Genomic DNA, 26,309 nt, shown 5'->3' with positions numbered 1-26,309 from the left:
TGGGTGGGGGATGGGCTAAATGGGCAAGGGGCATGAAGGAGGACACTTGTTGGGATGAGCACTGGGTGTTATACATAAGTCATGACTCACTAAATTCTATTCCTGAAATCATTATTACACTATATGTTAACCAACTTGGATGTAAATTAAAAGTAATAAAATAAGTACAACTGGGTCTTGGAAATCTTCCATTTTCCTTTCCTCCAAGAGCTGGATCCTGGTTTCCTCCACTTGCCTAAGGGATGCTTAGAAAATCTATGATGTAATGAATTTTCTTTAATACTAAGGTCTCTCAGGTGTTAGTGTAAATTACTTTTTGCATAGGGTTTAGGAAATGGAGGACCGGGATCCATCCATCCTTCACAGCTTCGTTGTCCACTTAACCAGTACCAGCTAGGATAAAGCATTTATATGCTCTCTATGCAGTATCTCTTCATTCTTAGGACAATTCTGTGGGTTAGGTACTATTTCTATTACATTTCAGGTGAGAATGTAAAGACCCAAAGAAGCTAAATAATTTGAGTCCAGGTAGGCTAGCCCCCAGTAAAATTCAGCATGCAAAACGGGACTCTGATTGCCCTCTTCCAGCCTCTTCCCACCAGCTCAAGCTACGAGTATACTACAGTTCCAGAGAGCAGACAAACGCCTAGCGAAGCTTGTTAAAATGCTGGTTCCAGGATCCACCCCCGGGGAATCTGGAGTATTGACAAACATCCTAAGTGATAATGATATAAATGGGGAAACACTGCATTCAAGCAGATTAACCTGTTACCCGAGCGCCCAGGCGGAGGCCGGCTGCTCGGCGCCGAGAGCGGACAGATGCTGCCTCCCGGTGGCCGCGCCGGCGCAGTGCAACCCCAAGCCGCGGCTGCGCAGTGCCGCCCTCTGGCGGCCCCGCTCCTTCTTCCCATCGGCCTCGGCTTGCGGGCCTTTCAAACATGGAGGAGCGGGAGCGGGGGGCGAGGTCGGCTCGCGCCGGGAGCCCCGCGCGCCCGCCCAGCCCGCGGCTGGATGTCAGCTCTGACAGCTTCGACCCGCTGCTGGCACTGTACGCGCCCCGCCTGCCGCCCATACCCTACCCAAACGCGCCCTGCTTCAACAACCTGGCCGAGTACGAGAGCTTCCTCAGGACCGGGGTCCGGGGCGGCGGGCGCGGGCGGGCGCGGGGCGCGGCCGCGGGCTCAGGGGTGCCCGCCGCCTCTGCCGGGCCCTCGGCTAGAACCCGTCGCCGCCTGGACGCACCGGCCCCAGACCCCGAGCGCATCCAGCGCCTCCGTCGCCTCATGGTGGCCAAGGAGGAAGGGGACGGGGCCGCCGGGGCACGCCGGCGGGGTCCGGGTCGGAGCAGGAAGGCGCCGCGCAACGTGCTCACGCGAATGCCCTGTGAGTCCGGCGGGCGCGGGCAGGGCGGGGCGGGGGCCGCGGGCCAGGCCCGCTGCCCGGAAGGTGGCGGCCGAGGGGGCGTTTGCAGGGTGCTAGGGGCTTGGTGCGGGTCTGCGCGCCTGAGGGAGAGGGTCTTGATGAAGGTTGCAGAGATCATCCGCGGCCGTGAGGAGGTTCTCCTTGAATAATGTGGGGAAGGGGGGGCGTGGGGAAGGAAGGTCTTCTGGAGTACTGACGGGTGAGGGAGAGCCGTGGGGGCAGAGTGGGAAGGCTGTAGAGGTAACAAGGAGGGTCTCTAACGGGGTCCATGCGAGTGGCTGCAGAGGTGATGCGGAGCCCGCAACGAGGGGCTACGACCACGAGGGTGATGGGCGTCTGGAAAGGTGGTGGGGCCTGGAAAGCGGACATCGCCGGGAGGAGCTGCACGCCACAGCCAGAGGGGAGGGGCACAGCCAATTTTAAGGAAAGGAGAGTGGTTAGTGGGACTGGCGGTGACGGGATGGAGTGTCAGGAGATCTGTCCCTGCAGTTAGAACAGGGGACATAATTTCATAACCCCTGCACACTAAGTGACACTCCTCCTGGGGTCGTAGGAGAAGGGCTGTGCGGTCTTGAAACACATATGTTCGCGTTCCCAAGTCACAAGTGCTGGAATGCAGCAGGCACCAGTGCCACTAAAATACAGACACTGTTTCACCGCCACCCTGCCAGGATGGGTGCAGGACTGGGTCTGTCAGGCTCCTGTTACCATATGCGCAAGTTATTTTAAGTTCTGAAGGTGTGAATGGCACAAGGGAATCTCTTGGAGCCTAATAGATCCTTGGAGATCTGTAAACAGCAAGGCTGCTAATGTGTGAGTTAGGTCTTCCACCAGTGGAATGAAAACAAGCCAGGGTTATGTCTCCTGTCATCTGGCAAGCAGTTCTCACATCTGCCGGGGAAGACAATGACCTAGTTAGCCATTCAAAGCATCTGTATCCTGATAGCTAAATTGTAACATTTTTAAATCACTGGCTTTGGAGTGGAAGGTTGTGTTAAGCAAGTTGTTTCATTCCTAGAAATGTGTTTGTAAAGAGAGAAACATCCTGAAAAGCTGTGTGCTGTTAGCTGGGTCTTGGTCAGATCATTTACTGTGACAGTGCTAAAGCATTCTTGGCCAAGCCAGGGTGCACCCCAGCCTGCTTCCCCAACGATAACACAAAGACAGAGTGTGCATGTAGCTAAAATAAGAGTAGCTGGGGACCTTGTTTTGCCACTATCAGATCTTTGAAATGCTCTCCAACTCTCAGATTGTAACATTTATTTCCGTTTTGCCAGTTGTGGCTTTGCTACTGATATTGTCAAAGAAAAGACATACTTCTGTATGGCGAGTGGTTTTGGCTTTACCTAGGGAGTACTCTGTTATATTAGTATGACAGAGCATGAAAACCAGCTTTGTTGGCTTTCCACAATTAAATATATGCCTACAATCAAGATCTCAGAATGTGCCGTAGGCACTGAAAATTTTTATCACTCCACTGGAAACGGTTGGGTGTACATGATAGAGATGGGTAGACGTGACAAAGAACTGATGAGCTTCAGAAAGCAAGAAAAGTACAGAAGCGTGGGTAAGATTAAGTTTATTCAGACAGAGTTCCTATAAAAGGTTGTCTTCAGGTCTTGAAGTTAATTTAAAGAAGGGCATGGTTAGGGATGACAGTAATTATTTAAAAGTTAGGCTAGGCTGTTGAAGCATAATTTGTATGCGGCAAAATTCACCATTTTAAAGTGAGTTTTGACAAATGTGTAGTCATGAAATCACCATCACAATAAAGATACAGAACAAATCCATCATCCCAAACAGTCCCTTTTTAAGCCAGGAGATAATTTTATTGTTGCTAATTATGGCTACAGTTATTTAGTGGGTGAGTGCTGTGCAGTTTGCGAAGCCCTGTAGATGCTTCGTATCTTACTTTACCCTTAGATACTACTTTTTAAGTGAGGCTTGTTGAGCATCACTGCTTGCCCAAGATTACATAGCTAGTTAGCTTGCAACTCGGTTTGTCCAACTCCAGGGCCTATGTGCCAGGGCCATCATGCTAATCTCAAGTGAGGGAACAGGGGAGTACATTCTCATGTTTCTCTGCTTACTTCTTTTGGTGGGTGGAGAGTACCACATAAGTGAGGCAGACGGTGTGTGTCTAGAACAACGAGAATGGAATCTGGGTCCAGAGAAGGATGTATTACAACACTTTGAAGACCAAAGAGTTTCTCTCTGACTTTGTTACGATAGATAGTGGGGACCATTGTGTATATTCTTAAGTAAACACTTTTAGGGCAATGTTTCTCATAGTTTAATTTCTAGTAGTAAAATGTATTTGGTGGGGGACGGTGTATAGACCACAGATGCAGGGGTTCGACTGCTGGCTTTTTTAGTTTTGAACACTAGCTCCTCCACTTTCTAGCTGTTTTACGGAGGCAAGTCGCTTAAACTTTTTGGGGCCTCAGTTAGCTAATCCATTCAAAGCGTTTACCACAGTAGTACATGGGGAAATTCTCAGTGATTGTTAAATGTCCCTGTGATTGTTGTAGGTTGTTGTGGTGGTTATTGTTGTTTTAGGCTGTCATAATTAAAAGCTCCAGGGCAGGATGTATGTATAACCTACCCGAATTGGGTGTTGACTCAGCTGTTTACTACGTAAGTAACCTTGAAAAACTAATTCAAATGAACATTTCTGAGCCTCGTTTTCCTCATCTAGAAAGTAGGGCAAAATAATAGTGCCTAAGTGTTAAAGTTGTGAGGATTAAATAACATACATAACGTTAACCTTACCCCAGGGCCTGGCTCATAGGGAGTGCTCAGTAATTGGTGATGATGATGGCTAGGGAGGATGGGAGTGAGGGGACCTCGGAGGCTGTTGTAGTGAACCAACCATCCCATAAGACTCTGGGCTGTATTGGTTGTGGGAAGAGAAAGGAAAGGACAGGTCATACTTATTGAGAGTCCATTGTCTGAGCCTAGTGTGGCCACAAGTAGGGAGAAGAATAGAGTTTAAAATGACTGGGATTTAGGGGCACCTGGGTGGCTCAGTCGGTTAAGCGTCCGGCTTCACCTCAAGTCATGATCTCACAGCTTGTGGGTTTGAGCCCCTTGTCAGGCTCTGGGCTGACAGCTCAGAGCCTGGAGCCTGCTTCGGATTTTATGTCTCCCTCTCTCTCTCTCTCTCTGCCTCTCCCTAGCTCTCACTGTCTCTCTCTCAAAAATAAATAAACATTTAAAAAAAAAAAACTTAAAAAAAATGACTGAGACTTAGAAGGTTGAGGCCTAAGAATAGTAGCAATGGAGAAGGAGATCTGGAAGAATAACTTCAAAGATAAGGCATATATATCTTTTTGTTGTTGTATTAAATTTTAGAAGCTTGGTTCATATTTGGAGTTTGTTAGACTGCTGGAAAGAGATTCAGAAGGTGTGTTCCGATTCATAATTTTTGCCTTGGTAGTTTGCTCTGATAGGTGGTGCTAGTGATGTATTTTTGATCACACAGGAGTGAAGTGCTCCCTGGAATTATACCTTATTAATAAATCTTTGGAAGAAAAAAAAATCAAGGGAAGAGTACAGATATGAGAGTTGAAAGACCTGAGTTTGTCATTTGTTTAGCTAGAATAAGAAACTGTTGTTAAGATATGTGCTTGTCTTTTTTCTCTTATGTGGGGGTTCAGGGGTAAAAGTCATACCTCTCTATTTTTTTTACAAGTTAGGAAAAGAGTGGTCTTTCCACTGTTTGTGGAAACACATATGGGGACGGGGGAAGCAGTGAATGTGTATAGGCAAAGAAACTAATCCAGGTTTCTAAAATATTGAATTATAGAGACTTATTCTCAAATGAATCTAGAAGTTAACTAGTCTAACCTCATTTTATAAATGAGGAAAGTCAGACTTGTAGAGAAAAAGTTACTCAAACATTCAAAGAATTTTAAAATATTGCTACAGGTAAGGTGGATGATGAAGGCCAGACCAAAACTCTCACATTCCTTTCCAGAGCCTCTGTCTCTGCCACATTGCCTTCAACTGTGCCTTCTTGCTGAATCTTCAATCTGACATAAGCTCCTACTTCTCATTTGCTAGGTCACTTTCTTCAGAGTATTTTCTTTTATTAATTTATCACTGCCATGATGTATAAGCTGACCCATGAGTGAGGGATAAAGAGGTCAGGAGTAACCAGCTTAGTTATCCAAACTGAAGGGCAGGACTCTTGTTCTCTTTCATACTACTAGAAACAAAACAGAGATTTTGTGTTTACTATTGATGGCAAGAATCAATCTCCAAAGAATTATGCCTTGCAAACTTGGGAGGGAAAGACAAAGACTATGTGTGAGTGTGAGTGTAAGTGTGTGATTGGACATGTGGTTTTCTTTTGGGAGGTTTTATATATATCATATAGCCATCATATTGTGAAGGCTAAGTTAACATGAAGTAATAAAAATAAAATTCATCCCTCTTCACAAGCCCTGAGAAAGAGAATCCATCATCATAAAGGCTGCAATTTATAGTCCCAGCATTCTTCCCATGAATCGTCATTCTCTTTTTATGTGATGCTTATCTGCAATGTCCTAAGAGCCTAATGCCCAGCAGGTACCTTTCTGTCAACAAGGCTTGGAATGAAACCAGGTCTCTTCCATCTAGTGTAAAGATGGTGTCCATTGGAACACTAGTGGCTCCAGAGAGCTTGTCCATGGAGTATCTCAGATGGGGGCCAAAAGTCCATTCTCTCGTTAGAGGACTGCACGTGTTTAAGGGCAGATGTGTTACATGGTTTGTTTCCTTTAAACATATGAACAAGATTTTCGGTTTTTTGAAGAGTCAAGCTGGATATGTGGTTCATGAGAATTATCTTTTAAAAAGTTGTCTTAACCAGGCACAGAACTGAGAAGAATTTTGCTGCTGATGTGTACATTTAATGTGGGTCCCCCCCCCCCCAAATGTTTTTAAATAATGGTGCATCTTAGAATCAATGATATCATAGAACATGGGATATACAATTAGTGAAACATTCGGGTGACAGCCATATGTATGTTTTATCCTCATCCTGGTGGAATCTTGTCTTACTTCAGTGTGTTGCCCGTACTAACCATGCTGCCCATTGGGCCTTCTCATTTCCATAGTGAGGTTGCCACTGCACCATGTTGCCTGGTGTTGCTGGAGATGGTTGGCTGGTCTTGGTTGCTAATTCTGAGAATGAAGGCAGATGTTTACATTATGCTGTCTGCTCTTGTCTTGTTTCAGTGCACGAAGGCAGCCCTCTGGGTGAGCTCCATCGTTGTATCCGGGAGGGGGTGAAAGTGAACGTTCACATTCGCACTTTCAAGGGTCTTCGTGGCGTCTGTACAGGCTTCCTCGTCGCATTTGACAAGTTCTGGAATATGGTAATTAAGCCTTTCTCAAAGGGCTGGAGAACTCCTAAGGATTAAATCTTTTATATGTCTAAATGACCTGAGTAATTTTATTTAGGAAAACCTATAAAATGACTTCCTAGAAGAACTAGAATTTTTGCATTCTCTTGATCAACAATAAAAAAAGTTCTTTTTATTGCTTCCTTTTCTTTAAGGCATTGGCTTTCAGCCGAGGCAATTAAAAAAATTTTTTTTAATGCTTATTTATTTTTGAGAGAGAGATAGTGTGAGTGGGGGAGGGGCAGAGAGAGGGGTACAGAGACCTGAAGTGGGCTCTGTGCTGACAGCAGAGAGCCCGACACAGGGCTCGAACCCACAAACCATGAGATCATGACCTGAGCCGAAGTCAGATGCTTAACCGACTGAGCCACCGAGGCGCCCCTCAAGCAGGGCAGTTTTGCTCTTCTTTCCCTCCTAGGGACATTTGGCACTGTCTGGGTACGTTTTTTTAATTGTCACAACCATGGCATGGAGTATTACTGGTATCTAATGGGTAGCAGCCAGGGTGCTGCAGCACATCCTACAATACAAAAAATAGCCCCCCAGCAGCAAACTATTCTCTGGTCCCAAATGTCATTTGTGCTTAAGGAATAATGATTTATTTTATCTGTTTAGTAATTCTATATCAATTTCCTACTAACCATTCTTTCATTCATTTCAAAACATTTATTGATTTTCCACTTTGGCTGGTACTTTACCACAGTGCTAGGTACAGAAATTTCAGAAAGGAACTTTCACTCTATAGCATTTGGGAAGATAGATAAAGATAGAGGGGAAGCAGACATACTAATAAGCAAGGCACTTTGCATGGTGTTTCCTTATGGAGTACATGCGCCCCCACACTCCTAGAGGCTTACTGTCTGTTTACCAGACATTCGTAGGAGGGAAGAGATAGATTATGGCACAATTATACTGTGAGACAAGCAATTAAAATAGGAACCACCAGGCTTTTCATATGGTCTTCTATCTCTAACTTTTCTTTTTCCTGTGTTTTATCTTCCTCCATGCATTCTCCTGGATGAGTATAATAGTTGCTGACTATTTATTACTTCCTATTTGCTGTACAGTATACTAAGGATTTATAATATAGTATCTCAGTGAACAAGGTCTGTTACCGTTCCATTTTACAAATGAAGAAATTGAGGCTAGAGATATTGAATGATTGGCCCAGATCACACTGTTAGTAAGTGGAAGTATTAGAACATTATCCCAGGTCTTTCTGACTCCTAACACCATCTTTTCAACCACTGTGGGATCAGAAGACCTGGATTTGAATCCTAGCTTTACCACTTGGTAGCTCTGTGACTCTGGGCAAGATGGTTTCTCTGAGGCCACTTTTGTTATCTCTAAAATGTAGGAAAAACTACTTTACTATTATAATTTCACCTTTGAAGGAAAAGTTTTTAAGAGAACATCTTTGATGACAGGCATGATAATAATACCATCAGCTTATATTTGTAGGGTGAGTCACACTTTTCAAACTGAATTCTCATACCTGAGCTCATTTGGCCCTACATAGCTGTCCTCTGAGGTCCATCTCTCAAAGACAGGAATTCCCCAACAGTTCTGTATGGAACCCTGGTTAATACCTGTTCATTGCTGTCGTAAGACCTAAATCTGATGATGAGGGAAAAGAAGCAGTAGAATAGTGTTTCTCAAAGTATGATCTAAGGGCATCCTACATCAGAATCATGGAATTTCTGGTTAAAACAGAAAATTCCTTGGCTTCATCCCAGACCTACTAAATCAGAATATCTAGGAAGTGGCCTTGGATTTCTATTTTAATAAGCCTCTTAGATACATATGCACACTGAAATTTAAAAACCTCTACCATGCATTTGTAAAGGCCCCTTACCATAGAAGAAACCTATCTTATATGGTGGTAGCAGCTTGGAAATCTTACTCAGAGGGCTCCAGGTATTACCGTTTTCTCCTGCCCAAGAGCTCAGTCACTTGTTAAGTTTAGTTCTGCTAAGTTAGATGTTTATTCTCCTTTTTATTTATTTTTTTAAAACTTATGTTCCACCTGTAGGAGGATTTTTTTTTAATTTTTTCTTCTTAACGTTTATTTATTATTGAGAGACAAAGAGAGACAGAGCATGAGCATGGGAGGGGCCCAGAATCTGAAGCAGGCTCCAGGCTCTGAGCTGTCAGCACAGAGCCCAATGCGGGCTTCAAACTCACAAATGGCGAGATCGTGACCTGAGCCAAAGTCAGACGCTCAACCGACTGAGCCACCCAAGCACCCCAGTGTTTATTCTTCTTTTTAAAATGTTTTTTCTAGAAGCTGTAAAAATAATATTTTTAATTCTGCCTTATCTTTTTTCCCTTTGGGCTGTTTCTCTAGGCACTTACCGATGTGGATGAGACCTACCGAAAACCTGTTCTAGGCAAAGCGTATGAACGGGATTCTTCATTGACTCTTACTAGGGTAGGCAGTTTACCCTGGCTTCCTGAGTACCCAGCATGCTTTCAATCTTAGACATTGAGATCACTGAGCCCGGTGACCAGGTTTTCTTGGGGGGAGAGCTCAGTTGCTGTCCACTCTGTATGCCTGGACCAGGGTCTTCATTAGTCTCTTCTCACACATTCAGCTAATCACAAATGAGTCTGTGCTTCTGGCCTGCATGTTATTTGAGCAGCAAGTTACCTCTTATAAGCCTTAAAAGTCTTTCCATTTTATACCACAGAAAAAAGCAGGTGCCTTTTCTCTTGACATATTTATTGATTTACCCGAATTATGGCTAAACACAGAAAAACTCACTGCTTTTTAAAAATTGCAAAGTAAGAAGTCCATAAAACCTAATTCATGAATATGGTGTTTTTTCTGTATATTCAAAGAAGGATGTTGACGGCTAAAGAGAAGACTGATATTTATCATTACTTTCCTTCTAGCTATTTGATCGCCTAAAACTTCAAGATTCCTCCAAAAAGGACGCAGATTCCAAGTCTGCAGTTGAAGATTCCACTCTGTCCAGATACTCCCAGACATCCACTTGGAAGGTAGCTTCGGTGTGGGGAAGAGGAGACACTGACCGGGGCTCACGCAGGCGTTCCCGCTCCGTCCCTTCTTCCCTGCAGGCGTCTGCAAGGGAGGAGTCCAGGTCAGAGATGTCAGGGAGGACTACACGGACAGAAGGGTCAAGTGCAGGAGGTACCTTTTCCAGGGCTACCACCCTTTCCAGGGGTCAGCCCCGTAAGAAAAAGCGAAAGCCCAAAGTGGATTACCAGCAGGTATTCACTCGACATATAAATCAGATTTTCATTCGAGGCGAGAATGTCCTGCTGGTTCATCTTGCACAGTGACCAGCTCGGCATCTCTTGAGCTTTGGTTCTTAAAAATAAAATGCATGAACCGCTGCTATGCTGTATCCTAGTATCCCGGTGAAACTCTGAGTTGGAATGATTCCCTCTGGTCCTGCATGTGCAGAGCATAGAGCCAGGCTTGGGCCCTCTGGAAGATGAGCTCCCTCAAGCGGACACAGGCCTTAGGAAGGTGGGGGTTTGCGTTAATATCAAGGCAAAAGCTGTACAGAGGAAATATGCATCCAGTTTGGTGTCATGGTTGACTTTAGACACTCAAACCAAATATATCTTCCATTTGAATTAGGAGTCATGGTATGAATTAAATTCATCCCACAGACACTATAAAGATGGGAATAAAAAAACACCTCAAAAAATGCTCTCATTTCTAAAAGCTAGTGCCCTGAGTACTTATGAATTTGATTCTAAGAGTAGTAACATAAATTGCCCTGTAGCCCTGCACCCACAACTTGTAACTGACCTTTGATTTTTGCTCTACACCATTCTCTCTCTTTATCAAGAAATGTAATTTATTACCTTTGAATATCTGCAAAACTAAGAAAGAAAGCCACTAACTTATGTAAACTTTGGATAGTTGGTATGCTTAGAGCAGCCAACAATGAATACTCTGTTGTTATCCCTCTCCTTAGTATGTAAAGGGATATGGGAATTCATCAGTCTTCCCCACTTACCAGAGGTAGCTTCTGAGAATGGCATGCCACATGGGACTATATGATGCTCATGAGGTGGTTTCTTGGCCTTTTCTCTCACTTGTGTGGCATGGTGTAGTGCATGTACCCACTGTATTGCCCTTCTGTATGTAGTGTGAACTGTCCTGTGAGCTTTATGGCAGGAGATTGTGACCTACGTATCTGGCTTCAAAGAGTTCTGCATGGACTCAGTAATACATATGCATCACATGGTTGGGAGCTTCCTTTCTGGGGAGGGCTGGCCCGTGTAGACTAACTTTCAGAATGATTTTTCCACGAAGTAGGAGTGATAGTTTTATTTCCTCATGTCACGCCAACGAGGTTCTTACAAAGTACAGTGGGTGGCATCTATAAGGAACACTTTACTTACTGCCTGGCTTGAGTAATGGGAACACTGTAGTACTCTCTAATACTTCTACTTGAATCATATTATATGCTTTTTCAATCACCAATACAGAATAGGCTACATCTTGATGCAGACTGTTAGGCAATATTGATTTTTTGTTTTGTTAGTTTATATTTGGTTTTATTTTATATAACTTACATTCAAAGTGAGAATAAGAAGTAGCTAACTAGTTAAAATGCTTGAAAAAAAATTCCCTGCTGCATTTTTTGTGTAACTTAGATAAGCCTTCTGAGAAGCAGGGTGAATAATGTTTAGGGAGTTAGGGCACCTGGTCCTTCTGCTAGCTGGGCCACTGGGCCAATGAAAGGAGAGCAGACTTAACCCCTCTGTGCCTCAGTTTTTCCCATCAGACACCTACCTCACCGGGGCACTGAGACAGAGAATTTTAGGAAGGCATTTTAAAGTCTCTAAACATGTTTAAGTGCCATGAGTAATTTTTACTAACTATATTTCATAGCTCGATAAGAGTTCTATGTCTTATGAGCAAGGTAGGTGCTACATAAGAAAGTCATCTCTGTGGCTGTTGTAATTTTGAACTTGTCATCAGAAGGCAGTGATATCTTCAGGAACTATTTTCCATATTCCATTCCTTTCTCCTAAAGGACAATGGAAGTTCTCAGAAGAATATCCTCAGTAAAAGAAGAGTAACATTTCTTTGCTGCTTCCCCCACAAATGCCAGCCCCAATCCTTTTCTGATCATCAGAAAAAATTCCCCTGAACTTTTCAAGAGGTTTATGTGATAGTACCAAAGGGAGATGCACATCTAAAAATGACACATCCCCAAAGGGGAATTTGTGGAAGATGCTTCATTTAATTTACTTGTTTTTATTTTAAGATGCATTTTAAATATACTCTTTAGAGCCAGATCAGATGCAGTAAGCATTTAGAGAGGTTCCGTGTTACAAAGTCAAGCAATTGTCTTTGGAATCTGCTAATCTAAATTATCTTCTAAATAGTATGTCTAATAAAATCTCAGTTCCCCAATTAATAGTTATCTTGTTTAATCATCAGGCACCCCTGCCTCTGCATCTTTACCAGTCTCTCCTGTTAGATGTCCTCATCTGTCTACCCTTCTGTCCTCAGCTAGAAGCTGCAATAGATACCAGGTTTTCCCAGTAAAGTAAAATTTTGGTATCAAAAGGAATATATCACTTTGCATTCATTCTAGTGCCTGACTAAATCTAATGTGATTTGTTTTAAACACATGCTGAGTTTTCGTATTTGTATATAATTTTCATATATCCAGATAAGGATTGGTTTAGTGCTTTTCTGTCCAACATAATAATTCTGGCTCTGAAAATAATTTTAAATCCATGTGATCAGTCTAATGTGCCCATTGGCCCCCATTTATCGGTTCAGTTTTGGACAGTGATTCACATTTAGTAAATGTGCTGTATTGTATAAAGCATGCCAGTGTTTTATAGGGAAGTCACTTTTTTTTAATTACTGCCTTTTCTTTATTATTGTAGAAATATTTCAAAAGGAAAACAAATTGGTCCTAAGAATGTATGTGCTGCTCAAAATATGTCATCATCTAGGACATTATAATAAGTTGCTATGAAAATAGCTGAAGTCTTCCTCAGGAGAAAGAAAGAAAAAGAGAAAGTAACAGCCAGAATGGTAGAGTTCTGGAGGCCCCCACGAGCTTACCCAAGGGGTCCCTATGTTGCAGAAATGCAGCAAAATCTGGTTTCTAGTATTCTCCAGGGATTTGGGCTTAGGACAGTTGGTAGGAATAGTACTTATTTTTGAACGTCCAACTTAGGTTCTTCAAAGTAATCTCTAGACATGGGAATCCGTTCCGATGACAGTTCATGGGACACACCTCTTCTCCAGAGCACCAGATTTGTTAGATAACAAGGCATCAAGCAATGGAACATGGGTTTCACACCCAGAACAATTTCATGTGCTGTTCTTCATACATAGAGGTGATTCTGTGGTTCTACAACCAGGAGAACGTGCGTTTTAGGTTGTTGGTGCTAGTACTTGGGAAGCGTTTATGCTTCATTTCAGAGACTGTCTTATGATGGTGGGTCATTTGTGTGATGGTTAGCCAGTGTTAGCAGTGTCTAAGACAGGTGACTTTAGACCATTTGGTACCTTGCTGTCTGTGCATGGTGCATATCAAGTTAGAAAGCCTAGAAACCATTAGCATTAAAGTCTAGGTGCATCAGAATCCTTGGTTTGAGCTGTTACTGGATCAGAAGGGACTTGATTTATCCTTGTGGTAAAAAGTCCAGGAGCACCTTAAGAGGTTGTGAAGACATGAACTATGGGCTGTCTTTACTCCTCAGAAGCCTCACAGAAATCTAGTTATACCACTTTACCCCTTGAGAGAAAAACAGAAACCTAACTTGATGCAGAGGAGTTTTTTGGATTTCTTTTTGCACTATCCTCATAGCTGCTGACATGGGCAAAATCATGAAATAGAATTGATTCTGTAAATTTTCTCTAATTTTTGCCTTTAGGAATAATTAAAATTATTCAAAGACAGCTGTCTGTCACTGGTGCTGCCCCAAAACTTTCCCATCTTTTATGTATTTTTTATGAATGAAATAGTTGCTGTGGGAAGTCCAAGGTTCACATAAGAGTTTCATGGCATAAATATAATGGTTTAGCAACTGTTTTAATTTTTCTTTTCCTGTGCCAGATATAGAATACAGTCAATCCCTTTCCAGTAGCTTCTGTTCATCAGCCTATGTTTTCCTGGGCAGTAACTCCCAGAAGGCTTTTCTTAGTGATTATAAAGGAAGAAAATCTTATCTGGGCTTATGTTGCAAAGGTGGGTGGTCTGTCACTACTTTCTGGCAAATTGAGTTGATGGATTTTATATAAGCCTTTGGGATGCCTGTCACAGTTTCCTGGGCTCTGAGGAAGGGTTGCGCCTTTTTTACTTTCAGTGTTTTGAGTATTTTTCAAATGTTTGTAAGTTCTCTTGCGCCCCTCTAATAAAAATGAAAGCTATCTGTCAAGGAATGGCTTTGCATGGTTCAGAGATCTAGGGGAAAAGAAATAAGTACACCTGAGACCTTCAGTTGGTCTTTTATTTATTTAGAATAAAAAGTAGTTTGATAAGCTACCAGAGTTAGTGTTGCTTTAAAAACACTCTCTGAAAAGATGGCAACTGTCCCTCAGGAAAGCTATAAAAGCTATTCCCAATACATTGCAATTGCTTTTGATTTTTACTCCTTTGGAGCAAATGTCTGATGTTATGTCTGATGTTATGTTTTTAGAGCTGTGGGGGAAAAATGTCTAAACAATTTTAGGGGGTATTATTTAAATGATTATCTGGCTGAATTATGTGTGAGCTAGGTTCTAGGGCAGCTGTCCAGTTCTTTTTCTGTTGTCCTGACACTAACACAGATAGCAAGCGATGTCTTGAAAAGTGATCTGCTTATTTCATACTGACATCTAAAGACATTAGCCTTCTGTTTGGCAACCCTGGGGATACCCCTCTGCACCGTGACTTATTAATGTGTTTTTTAGGCAAGGCTAAACCTGGTGACCCTCTGTATTTATAGTTTCACTATTCATATATAAGCTGCTAAAAGAAAAACCATAACTTCTCATCTTGTCTTGAAATTACTCCTAAGTGTGAAGTTCACCTAAATTCTTCATGTTTATGGAGGATTGCTGCTAGTAACGTCAGTTTGCAGTGTTCTTCTGTAGGTATGTGTCACATGGGAGTCTGGAAACTGTAATAAATATGATTGTGTTAATGTACTGACTGCTTTGTCTCTGCTGATTTTGAGGGGCGGTGGAGGGGAGGAGGCAGGGGAGTCTATTACCAGGTGATGATACTGACCTAGAAAGTGAAAGCATCCCAAGCCATCTCATTGTTGTAACCTTGTGCCTTTTCTTCACCAAAGCACACATATCTACATCAACTATCCTTGAGGTGGCTTTGGTCTTCCATTTGGTTTATTAGAAGTTCATGCTTAGAAAAGGAACTTGGCCCACATTGTGAATTGTCTCTTCTAAGCCCCAAGCGCTGGTAATTTCCCTGTGAATTTATTCTACCTAATAGCTCACTGGCATTACCCCCTCTCTTCATGATCTGCTGAGATCACCCCTCACTCTGCTCCCTTGGGTTTTACCACATTTGATTAATTGATCCTTACATGGTTCCAGAAATATTTGAATTTGCCACCAGCTTCCCTCTGTGCATGTACAGGAAGTTGAACTGCCCAAAGATTTGTGACATTGATTACTTGAGCTCTGTTTGCTTCAGAACTGAGTCGCCTGTAAGAGAGACAGACAAAAAATCACACGGATGCTTACAGAGGGAAACCTCAAGTTAACTGTTAAGACCCGATTCCCCACTTTCAAAGAATATATTGAGCTGGGTTTAGCCAACATGCAAGAAATTTCTAACCACTTTAGTGGTGGAAAAGGAGGCAAGATCTCTATGCTCCAGTTCAACCCCTTGCTTATTTGTTTTGTATCTCAAAGACTTCTGATTAAGCAAGAATATCATCATTAATCAAAATAAAGGCAGAGGAGTCAGCTGGTCTGTACATTTAAAATGTACAGTGACTGTTACATATTAGCAGGGGGTTGGAGGCCAGTGGAATGAGATATATCTATTATCTTTCCCTAAGCTTCCCGGATTCTAGTGGCAAGGACAAAAAAGTTTATTGCCCAACCACATTCTTCTCTGAGCAGAAGTGAAGCACTTTTCAGTCTGTTCAGTTGCCACTAGGTGGCAGTGGGTTAAAGAGAACTGCTTAACCAGAGGCCCTAGAAGGACTTGAGTCTCCAGATCTCCAGTCACTGCTACAATTCATTGTTAAATGCTCCAGTCTGAACAGAGATAATCAAGGAGAAACAAGCTATGATCAACCCAAGTGGCAATATAAACGTTTCTTCCCAATATCGAATGTGCCTAATTTGAAGCCTAGACAACCTGACTGATGGCAACCAGCCAGTGAATGTGCTTGGAGAGGAGTAGCAAACGGAGACATTGCCCAGCGTCCACTGTTTCAGGGACTCTATCACTGTTCTCACGTCATGGGTTTCCTTGTTTCTTCTCAGAGTATGGTCAACCCCACCCAGACTCTTCCCAGCTGCTGGCTAAGGATTACCCCAGGGAAACTATCTTGAGGCCCCTATTTCTCAGCACTTGTCTCACTTTTGGAAACAATTCAGTTCTACCCAGTGTTGATGCCTGAGAGCCCGCTTGTAAGAAAGGTTACAGCTGTCTCGTGATTCCATGACCAGAATTGAGTCTCCATCCCAAGACCAAGCAAATTTGCTCCTGAGTCAAAGGAAAATTTATAATAAACACAGAAAAGTCTGTTGTTATAGGCTGGACTCTGGGGGCAGATGGGGTGGGTGGGCAGTGGTAGTCAGTCAAGGCCTTCCAAAGACCTTCTCCCCTCTACCTCAAGAAATAGTTTCTCAGCAGCCTATAGTGAAGAGGAATACAGAATGTGAAATAATAAATAGATAAGTCCTCCAAATGAATAACTACAGATAAGATTATAATAAAAAGCTTTATCTCATGCCTTTTTGCACAATGGCAACTTGTACCACATTTCACTCAGTCATGCTATGTGAAGGGGCAGAGGACAGATCAGGCAATAAAGAAATACTGTCATTTTTTAAGCATTTCAGCCCTGTACCAAACATACATGCAATACTTTATTCGAATACAACCACCATGAGCGAAAGATTTTATCCCTCTTCTGTATGTGAGGGAACTAAAAGTAACTTGCCAATATCTCTCTGCTAATCAATGGCAAATTTGGGAAATTATCTAGATCTGACTGACTCTCAAGTTTATTATTAGCCAGCTATACATCAAAAATACTAAATTTATCAGGCATTGACCAGGAAACTGACCAGAAACCAGAGAGCTGAGTTAAAATGTGGTTTGGTTATCTGCTTCAGGCATCTCTAGTGCCTTCTGATTCATACTGTTCTTTAGCTGGAAGTGGATCTGCGCACAGGGTTTCATGGCTTCCAAAGAAGATAAAGGTGGTGAGCCCCCCAGGGCAGTAGGTCCACTGTGGCTCTGGGAATAGTGGCTGTCAAGTGAGCCCCAGGAAGTATTTCATCGACCAGTACGTTTGGCCCTGGAAGGGTTATTGATCCAATAGTCTTGTTAAAAAGCAGATGGAGTGACTTAGTGGTCTTTCCCAGCTCTTCAGTATGCATTAGAACATCTGCTGTCCCTATCCTTCCAATTGTCTCCAACACTTGGGAAGAATGCTTTCTCTGGCCTTGACCGTAAATTCATCTTATTAAAGAAACTCTTGTCAAGGCTAAACTATGGATGTGCTAAAGCTACAGAAAAATAAAGATTACTTGAAGGCTTATAGTCTTTCTTCAGAGACCTGAAAAGGGGCACAAGCAGAAAGGTTTGGCAGGCTGTCTGTCCATCTTTTAGAATTTCCTTTCAACTTAAAAATGTGTTAATTTCCAGAATATAGCCAATCCTCGGAGGAGCTTGCTGTCCTAGGCTCTTATACTAGTTACTTCTGAGCCTCAATTTCCTGATCTCTAAATAGGAATGATACCACCCACCTCATAGCGTTGGTGACAGAAAATGCTTGGCCTGGACAGTAAGCACTTAATGTCATTTACACTGTGATGAGCTTGCTATGTGATGCCCAGCAGCATTCTTCATTTCCCTGTGCTTGCTTTCTATGTCCTGAGACCAGGCCTAGAAAACAAATGCGCAGAGCAGAATGGTGTTGTCATTCTTTTTTGTAGCATACAGGTGTGTGAAATATTATTCTCCCTGAGTTCTCTGTGCTCTCTTATTTGGCTTTCCCTGGGTTAAAACTTCAGAATATCATCAACTTTTCCACTGCTGGGAGAGCTGTGTGCTCCCCCAGGAATGACATTAGGCTCCACGGGACATTCATTAGTTGGGGTTACGAGAGGACCACAGGGCACTGGAATGGTAATTTCCTACATGGGACCCCAGTGACCCAGAGCGAGCTAGCTCAGCTGGTCTGAGCATGTGGCTAATGAGGGAAGGGTCATGGTTTCACTCCTGTGTGGGCCAATTAGTGTCACGTGGAAAAGCACGCTCCTGGGGCATCAGGCAGCAGCCTTACCTGTGTGTGTGGCACTGGTCACCAGGATGGCTCAGTGTGGCCATCATCACTATCAGAAACTCAACCCAAAGCTTACATCCTCTTTCTTTTTATTAGATAGCCCATTGTTTCCAAAATGTGAGTCATTTGGAGAGCACTTTCATGATTTTTGCCTTATCCTAGGCAGACTACTGCTTATTGATTCAATATTTTTCTATAAATTGACTCACTTTTTAGCTTACACTTATCACTACCATCAATGGCAGGTTGGAATATTTGCCCTAAATTGAAAGTACACAATGAAAGAAATACACAACTATTGAAATTAAAATGTTTGTCTTCAGGGGCGCCTGGGTGGCTCAGTCAGTGTCCAACTTAGACTCAGGTCATGATCTCGCAGTTCGTGATTTCGAGCCCCACCTTGGGCTTTATGCTGACAGCTCGGAGCCTGGAGCCTACTTAGGATTCTGTGTCTCTCTCTCTCTCTCTCTCTCTCTCTCTCTCTCTCTCCCTCTCTGCTCCTCCCTGCTCACACACTCTCTCTCTCAAAAATAAACATTAAAAAAAATTTTTTTTAATGTTAGTCTTCATACTATCTGCAAACACCTCCTGAGCCACAAGTGATCAAGTGTGTTAGTAAATGTTGCACTCTATAAGCTTTGTGTGTTTTATAATATACCCACTGTTCTGTAATAAAATGGTCACATCAGCAAAAACAATATTATATAAAGCAATTGCTTCAGTGGAAAGAGTTGGAATCAGTGACTGGGGAGTTTCACACTTGAAGTGATGAAATTATTCTTGCAGGAATTTCAACACCAAGGGTCTTTCTAAATGCCATAAATATATAGCTATAAAACCTCAACTCTGAACAAATCCAGGGTTTAATTTACATCTAGCTTTTGCTCAAAGTCATGGCTTTTGTTCGCACTCTCTACTGGCACTATCATTAACACTGTGCTTCTTACACATCCTTATCATTATCTCCTGTTGTATGATAAACAAAGCCCAAACATGCAAAGCAGATGTGTTGACTGCACAACATCTTTGTTCCCCTCCAGTCATGAGCCAGTTCACACTAATCTGCCTGGTGGGCCAGTCCCTTACAGAGATCAAATTATAACCAATAGTGGTGTTGGTAATAAAAATGTATTCCCTAATTAATTGAGCATGTTACGTCTAATCCAGTTATGAAAATGTGCACTGGAGGACAAATACACATAAAAACATACACACACACACACACACACACACGGCTCTTCAAATTTGAGAGCGGGCCTGGACACTTCCATTATTTGAGGCTCCCAATACATTTAAAAAAATGAAGAAATGTCAAAGCAAAGTTGTAAACTTTGTGATATATTTTTAAAGTTCTAGTTGAATGATAGACAACTTGATCAATCCTCTTTGCGTATCCGTGAGTGGCTGTGAAGCCTCATTTGGAAATGGAGCCACAAGTGTGTATGTGAGGTCTTGTGAATGTGAAGTCCAGAAGGTCTTCCCTCTCTGCCCCCCCATGTCCAGAGATGGGCCCTGACAGAAAAATGGACTTATAAAGGGATATGGATTCAAATATACCATGAGGCAGAGTGTAACATTTTAGCAGTGTGGAAACACCAAGTCGCTCAGGGTATATTTTTGCTCCTGTCTCCCTTACCTTGTGGTCTCTCGCTAAAGCCACTCCTGTTATTCAGTGCCGCTTGGGTTTCACACTTTTATAGCTTCCTCAGAATCCTTGGAAAGCCATTGATTGATAGCAAGAGGGCCAGGCCATCTTATAAGTGCCAGAAGACTTACTTAAATCAGAAAATCAAAATATTAAGAAGCAGGAATGCAGTTATAGTTTTCTTCCATTGCACATAGAGCAGATGAGTACTTTAACCGCAAGAACTACTTAATGACTGCACACACATGCACATGTACACATACCCACACACGGTACAGGGCAAGGAAATGGCTCCATGTCGTTAGCATTTACAAAGTTCTCATCGCATGATTCTTGCTGTAATAGTTAAGACTGTGTAATGGGGAATGTTGTGTGTGTATTTATGGAAAACAGTGCAAAAATAGTATTTACTTAAGAGTATCTGTTAGAATTCTGTTTGTATGACCTTGTTCTAAGATTGATGCATACTTGTGATCTTTGCCCGAAAGCAATTAGTTCATTTGGTATTCTGCGTGAGAAATCTTAGGCCTGTGTACAGACTCCTCCCTGCCCTTGCCAGGTCCAATTATTCCTCAGCGAGTCCTCTTACCCCTCCTTCTCCCTGGTCCCCAGAGTTCATCTGAGCACATCTGTTGCTCCATGAAAAGTGTTTTGGCAGAAACTGCCCTCTCCTGTGCTGGGAGTCATCTGTCCTCACTGGCTTGGAATTGTTTTTGCTTACTTTGTTTAAAAATATATCTGTACATACACATTTATATACCCTTATGTATAAATATATGTCATTTCATTTATTTGTTTACTTTTTAACATTTATTTATCCTTGACAGACAGAAAGAGGCAGAGCACGAGCAGGGGAGGGAGAGAGAGAGAGAGAGAGAGAGAGAGAGACACACACACACACACACACACACACACACACACACACAGAATCTGAAGCAGGCCCCAGGCTCTGAGCTGTTTGTTAGCACAGAGCCTGACACGGGGCCTGAACCCAAGAACTGCAAGACCATGACCCGAGCCAAAGTCGGACGGTCTACTGACTGAGCCACCCTGGTGCCCCTGTATGTGTCATTTTAATAGAGAGACCAACATTATGACATCAAACCAAAAGTAATTTAGATTCCAATTCCAAAATGGTTGGGAGAAACTGCTTTAATTAAAACCCTCACATGACAGAGGAAGAGCCTGGAAGGATTCAGCATGTTCCCTTCCAGCTCTCACTTCTACTTCAGTCCTTCCCAAATGTATCCCTCAGTGATCATACCTCAATCATACCAAATCTAGGTTCTTTTGCACTGAATGGGTATTCCAAATTTAATACTAACTCTTCAGGGGCACCTGGGTGGCTCAGTCAGTTAAGCGTCTGACTTCAGCTCAGGTCATGATCTCACAGTTAGTGAGTTCGAGCTCCGCATTGGGCTCTCTGCTGTCAGCACAGAGCCCACTTCAGGTCCTCTGTCTCCCTCTCTCTCTGCCCCTCTTCTGCTTGTTCTCTCTCTCTCTCTCTCAAAAATAAATAAAAATAAATTTAAAAATTCTAACCATTCATATTGAAAAGTATTGGCAAGGACCTAGTAGATCTATTTTAGGTCACAGAGATCTTCTTACCAGAAAGTAACATACCCAGGAACACATCCTGCACAGGACTGCCCCAATGGTAAGCCATGACATCTTGAGTAATATAACTGATGCCTCAGTTCTTGGGGCAGCTGCAACCTCTGGGCCAGTCGCCTCCAGCCAGAAGCATCAACAGCTTCATCAGGGACCCTCGAGAGTGGCTGAATGGAACAAAGTATAAAGGTATGACCCATTGTCATGTGAACTTTGAACCCCATGAGCCTGATGATATCCAGATTGTTATGCTCTGTGTTAAGAAGCTGAATACAGAAGCTAAAAAGTTGCTTCATAACTCAAAAGCCAGTGGTGACAAATGCCATTGCCACAAGGTAGCTACTATTGGAGGAGTTTGTATTCCCGGTACCCCAGATGCCAACACCAGCTACATAATTTGCAGGGCCTAGTGCAAAATGAAAATGCAGGGCTACTTGCTCAAAACTCATTTCACGATGCCAACAACAGAGCATTAAACCAAGAAAAGGCTCCTTCTAAGTGTGGGGTCCTGTATGACAGCACAGGTTGCACACCCATGAAGCTGGCCCTGCAGGAAGCACAGCACCAGGCCAAACTGGAGCCAGTCACAAGTTCAACAGGGGTGGGGAGAGGGGCAAGGAAGTTCTTGGCAGGCGCAGCGCTGAATCTGTCTTCACAGATATTGGATTCTTCCCTCTGTGACTGACATGCCCTTTCAGAGGTGTCCAAGCTGGCTGTGCTTAGTAACTACTATAACTATGCATGAGTGGCCTATGAATTAAAGCATTTTTATTATTTTGAAATAATTTTGTTTGAGAAAGCTCCCAAAGACCTGAAATCCAGTCACACAATCTCAAGGAATTTCAGTAGTGCAATTATCAATGAAAGAAAAAGAACTGTTAGATCCTTTAAATAAGGCCCAAATGTTATAAAATTTGAAATGGCTTCAAAAAATGTTTTACTTTCTTGGTATTACTAATTTGTGTGAACAAAGTTTATCGTTAGTGACGACTATCAAGAATTTGAAGAGACCATGATTAAAAAGTCTTGACTGTATTAAAAGTCTTCATCAGGAGTTGCTATTTGAAGCATAAAATCTGATATTAAAAAAGCTATATTTATAAAAATCAAATGCTAATTTCTCATTAAAAATTAAAGAAATTATTTTTTGGAAATTTTACACAAATTCAGTATGTAACATCTTTCCTAAATTTTGAATTTTATTTTCTTATAATTATATAATATTAAAGAAAGACTAATGGAGGTTTTTGCCAAGACCCATATATAGATGCCCCAAGTTCCTTCCAGTTTACTACAGTGTGTATCTTAAAATATCATCATTTTCTATGTGTATTACAAAGGAAAAATGTTGAAAGCACCAATATAGCCAGCAGCTCTCTCAAGGAGTCAGAAGCAACTCATCTGTTTTCACCTACTAATGGTGGCAGAGGCTATCAGGCTTTGACTTGGGAAGTCAAGGCACGACTGAAAGAATTCGACCATGATGACAATTAGTAGTATTTTACAGAGCTGTTGAAATTATTACATGAGATACTGCATGCAAAGTGCTTAGAGAAATGTCCAGAACATGGGAAATACTCAATGGATGGCAATTCCTATCACCTGGCAACTTGGATAACTAATAAGTTGACACATTCTTCTGAATCTTGTCCACAATGCTTCAGCTCTATTCTTTACTTTCCATTCCTCCTGTTCCATCCCATTATAACTTAGTGTTTTTCACTGCTCATCTGGACAATTACACTAGCATTTTAATTTACCTTTCAATTTCCAGTGTCTTCATTTTTGACCTGTCTGGTTCGATTAAGATGCTTTAGGTGGCAAGTAACAGAATATCCAACTGAAACTTATTCTTTCATATAGTAAGACACCCAAAATTTCCAGAGTTGGTTCAGAAACTCAATATCAGATCTTTCAGGTTTAGGGAGTGTGTGTGTGTGTGTGTGTGTAGTGTAGTGTTTTGGTGGTTTTGCCTTCCCCCTCATGGTCTCAATATGGCTACTATAGTGCTAAGAATTACCTTCACTAATGATGATATACAAAAGAATGGAAGGAAAGAGTTCTTGTGTGTCTCTTTTTATCAGAGAGGAAGATTCTTCCAGAAATCCTCTTAGAGTTCCTCAGGACACATCCACCATAAACCAATACACAGGCAAAGGGCAATGGAATTACAATAATTGGTTTAGACTTTTCATCACTTATCCCTGGACCTGGGCCTACATTCCCTAAGCATAGTACTAGTTCTATAGCCAAAGAGAACTGGGATTCTGATAGCCAGGAAAGAACAAAGGCTCTTGGGTAAACAACCAACAATGTCAGTCAGTCCTACCTACACACTACCGGTGATTCATCAGGCATTTCCTGCTTGGACAAGAGTTCTCAGCCTGCTGGGTGAAGTCCCTGTCTCTTCACGTGGAAATAAATGCTTGGTCCCTAATCTAGTAGAGGAGTTCAGATTTCATGAGCAAAATCCTCTTGGAGCATCATACTTTTCCTTCATAGCCCGTTATCACCTTTTGTAATTATATATGAATTTAGGGAAGTGCATGACTAGTGTCTCTAGTCCGTAAATTCCATTAGGACCGTGTCTGTTTTGCTCACCATTATACTCAATACTTAACACAGTTCTTGGACACAGTGGGTATTCATAAATATTTGTTGAGTGAATGTCTATACTTGTCAAAGCGAGCAAGCAGAAACTTCAATAGTTAGATATTTAATCTGGCAAAAGCAGGTTTCTATGTAGCTATCAAAAGAGGTTGAAAGAATTTGGTACCTTAACATCACCAACATTTTGTTAAAGGACTAATTGCCAAGCCCTGTGTGCACTTGGGAACATTAGTAATTCTGTAGCTATGCAAATTAAAACAGTGATGTATGATTTATAGCTTTAATAACATTCTGAAGGCTCTTAAATTTTAATCACTTGCAACATCCTTTTTAATATTCAATTACTTTATTAACTAATTAGGTCACTTGCTGAAAAAGCACATAAGGCTGGTGCTATTTTAATATCAGCTGAGCCTCACAAAATACCTTTGAAATGGTGCAAATGGTTTATTTATTTTAAACAGATCATTAAGATGCTATAATTAATAAACCAATTACCAAAAAAGGCCTGATAGTGATAGATGCACAAGTACAATAGCAGTGTCCGATGGATTAGTCATTTTTATACACATATATCAAGGGGAAAAACTTAAATGAAACCCCATTGTAAAAAGTGCTTTCCTAAATAATTAATTTGTGCAATGACTGATAACCCTATCACGGCAAACCTAACTTGAGGCTTGTTCATTACATAAACCTGTAATGTGTACTTTCATTTCATCTAATGACACTCCGGATGGAAAATCCACAGCATGCTAAACTTGGTGTTCCTTATTTAGTTACAAGGGCCTTAATTCACAGATGAAGCTGGACACTTCATGACTTATCAGTGCATTGGTGTGAGCCAAGCTTCCCAGAGGAGAATCAGAAGGAGACACAGGATCGGCAGCATCCCTGCTTATTGATTTCTCAGCACCGTGTTAAGGTCTTCAAAGCAAACAATGTGAACAAAGAAAGCTGAGGCCAAACCCGTGGGGATTTTTCACCCGATATTCTCAAAGGAGATCGCATCATAGCACTAAGCCTGCATGGCTAATACACAGATATGTTGGGACTGTGGCTGGGGATGCAGCTCTCAGGCTCAGAATAGAATTTTATTTCTGGGATCAGGAGAATGATCCTGAAGAAGCAAGAGGAACCAAATCATTTTGCTGGGCTGGGAAAGAACACTGTCAGATCCTAGAGGCCTGGTAATTTTTTTTTTTTTTTTGGCTACCAACCAACAATTTAATAATAAACATAATAACCACCATTTACTAAGTGCTTACTATCTAGTGAGTAGACATGTATTGAATGCCTGTATCATCCTCCCGGATATTTCAGGGTATCTGTTTCATCAATACTTATTTACTGAGCACCTTCTAGAAGCAGGCACTGTTCTAGGCACCAGAGATACTGGGACAAACAAGGACAGACAAGTTTCCTGCTCTCATGGTGTTTACATTCTACTGGGGAATCGAGGCAAGACACATGATTCCCAAGGAAACAAAATAGTAACAACTTCAGACAAGGTAGAGTGCCATGAGAAAACTTAAACGGGAGACTGGGAGGGTGACAGCAAGGCGTTTCAGAGGAAAGCAGCATTTGCAAATGGACAGGAGGGTCTTGAACAACCTAAGAGTTTGTTCTTCCTCCAGTGTCACCAGTTATTTTCTGTTTAGTGTCCTTTCTAAGGTAATGGGGGTAAGTGGAGAAGGCAATAAGGGAGGGGGGCGGCAGGGTGGGGGTGAGAGTGGCAGGTAGGAGAGATGGAAGAAAAACACAAGATGGCATTACTATGTTGCCAGCATTATCATTATCATTCTTTGCAAGGGCAGGCACTTTTCTGTAGTCTGCCTCCAATATGAACTTGTGTGGATCCTGCCGTTGGTTACGTGTGCTGGTAGGTGGTGAAAAACTGCAGAGAGCTGTTTCTCGTCCCTGTCTTCTTCCTGCCACTGTCATGCTCTGCAAGTGATTACGGCTCTAGTTTATGTACTACCACTCTGTTTTAGCACCTTCATGATGTGTTGATGGAACTTTAAAATATTCATACATTTCCACATTGTCCCAGGGATGTTAGGTTCTTTGGGAAGAGCAACCTAGCCCAAACAACAAATCTGATGTAGACTACTGCTCAAAACTGTGAGAAAAAATATCATTCT

The 26,309-nt window shown here is 42.2% G+C and overlaps 1 protein-coding gene across 1 annotated transcript; it reads left to right on the top strand.

Moving 5' to 3' along the window:
• The first annotated feature begins 832 nt into the window (after nucleotides 1–832).
• LSM11 (LSM11, U7 small nuclear RNA associated) lies at nucleotides 833–14,955 on the top strand. The gene is made up of 4 exons (XM_049647881.1): nucleotides 833–1,383; nucleotides 6,646–6,785; nucleotides 9,160–9,243; nucleotides 9,708–14,955. Exons 1-4 carry the CDS (start codon nucleotides 939–941, stop codon nucleotides 10,116–10,118), a joined length of 1,080 nt encoding a protein of 359 aa, XP_049503838.1. The 5' UTR covers nucleotides 833–938; the 3' UTR covers nucleotides 10,119–14,955.
• The last annotated feature ends 11,354 nt before the right edge of the window (nucleotides 14,956–26,309 follow it).

The sequence above is a fragment of the Panthera uncia genome (assembly GCF_023721935.1).
Source record: "Panthera uncia isolate 11264 chromosome A1 unlocalized genomic scaffold, Puncia_PCG_1.0 HiC_scaffold_17, whole genome shotgun sequence".
Classification (NCBI taxonomy): domain Eukaryota; kingdom Metazoa; phylum Chordata; class Mammalia; order Carnivora; family Felidae; genus Panthera; species Panthera uncia.
The sequence above is the reverse complement of the archived record's forward strand: the minus strand, read 5'-3'. Positions and strand labels throughout refer to the sequence as shown.

Excerpts from the sequence above, each read along its gene's own strand:
- LSM11 (XM_049647881.1), top strand. The coding sequence starts at position 939 with ATGGAGGAGCGGGAGCGGGGGGCGAGGTCGGCTCGCGCCGGGAGCCCC. Across the intron at positions 6,786-9,159 it reads TTGACAAGTTCTGGAATATG|GCACTTACCGATGTGGATGA; the intron begins GTAATTAAGCCT and ends CTGTTTCTCTAG. Across the intron at positions 9,244-9,707 it reads CTTCATTGACTCTTACTAGG|CTATTTGATCGCCTAAAACT; the intron begins GTAGGCAGTTTA and ends CTTTCCTTCTAG.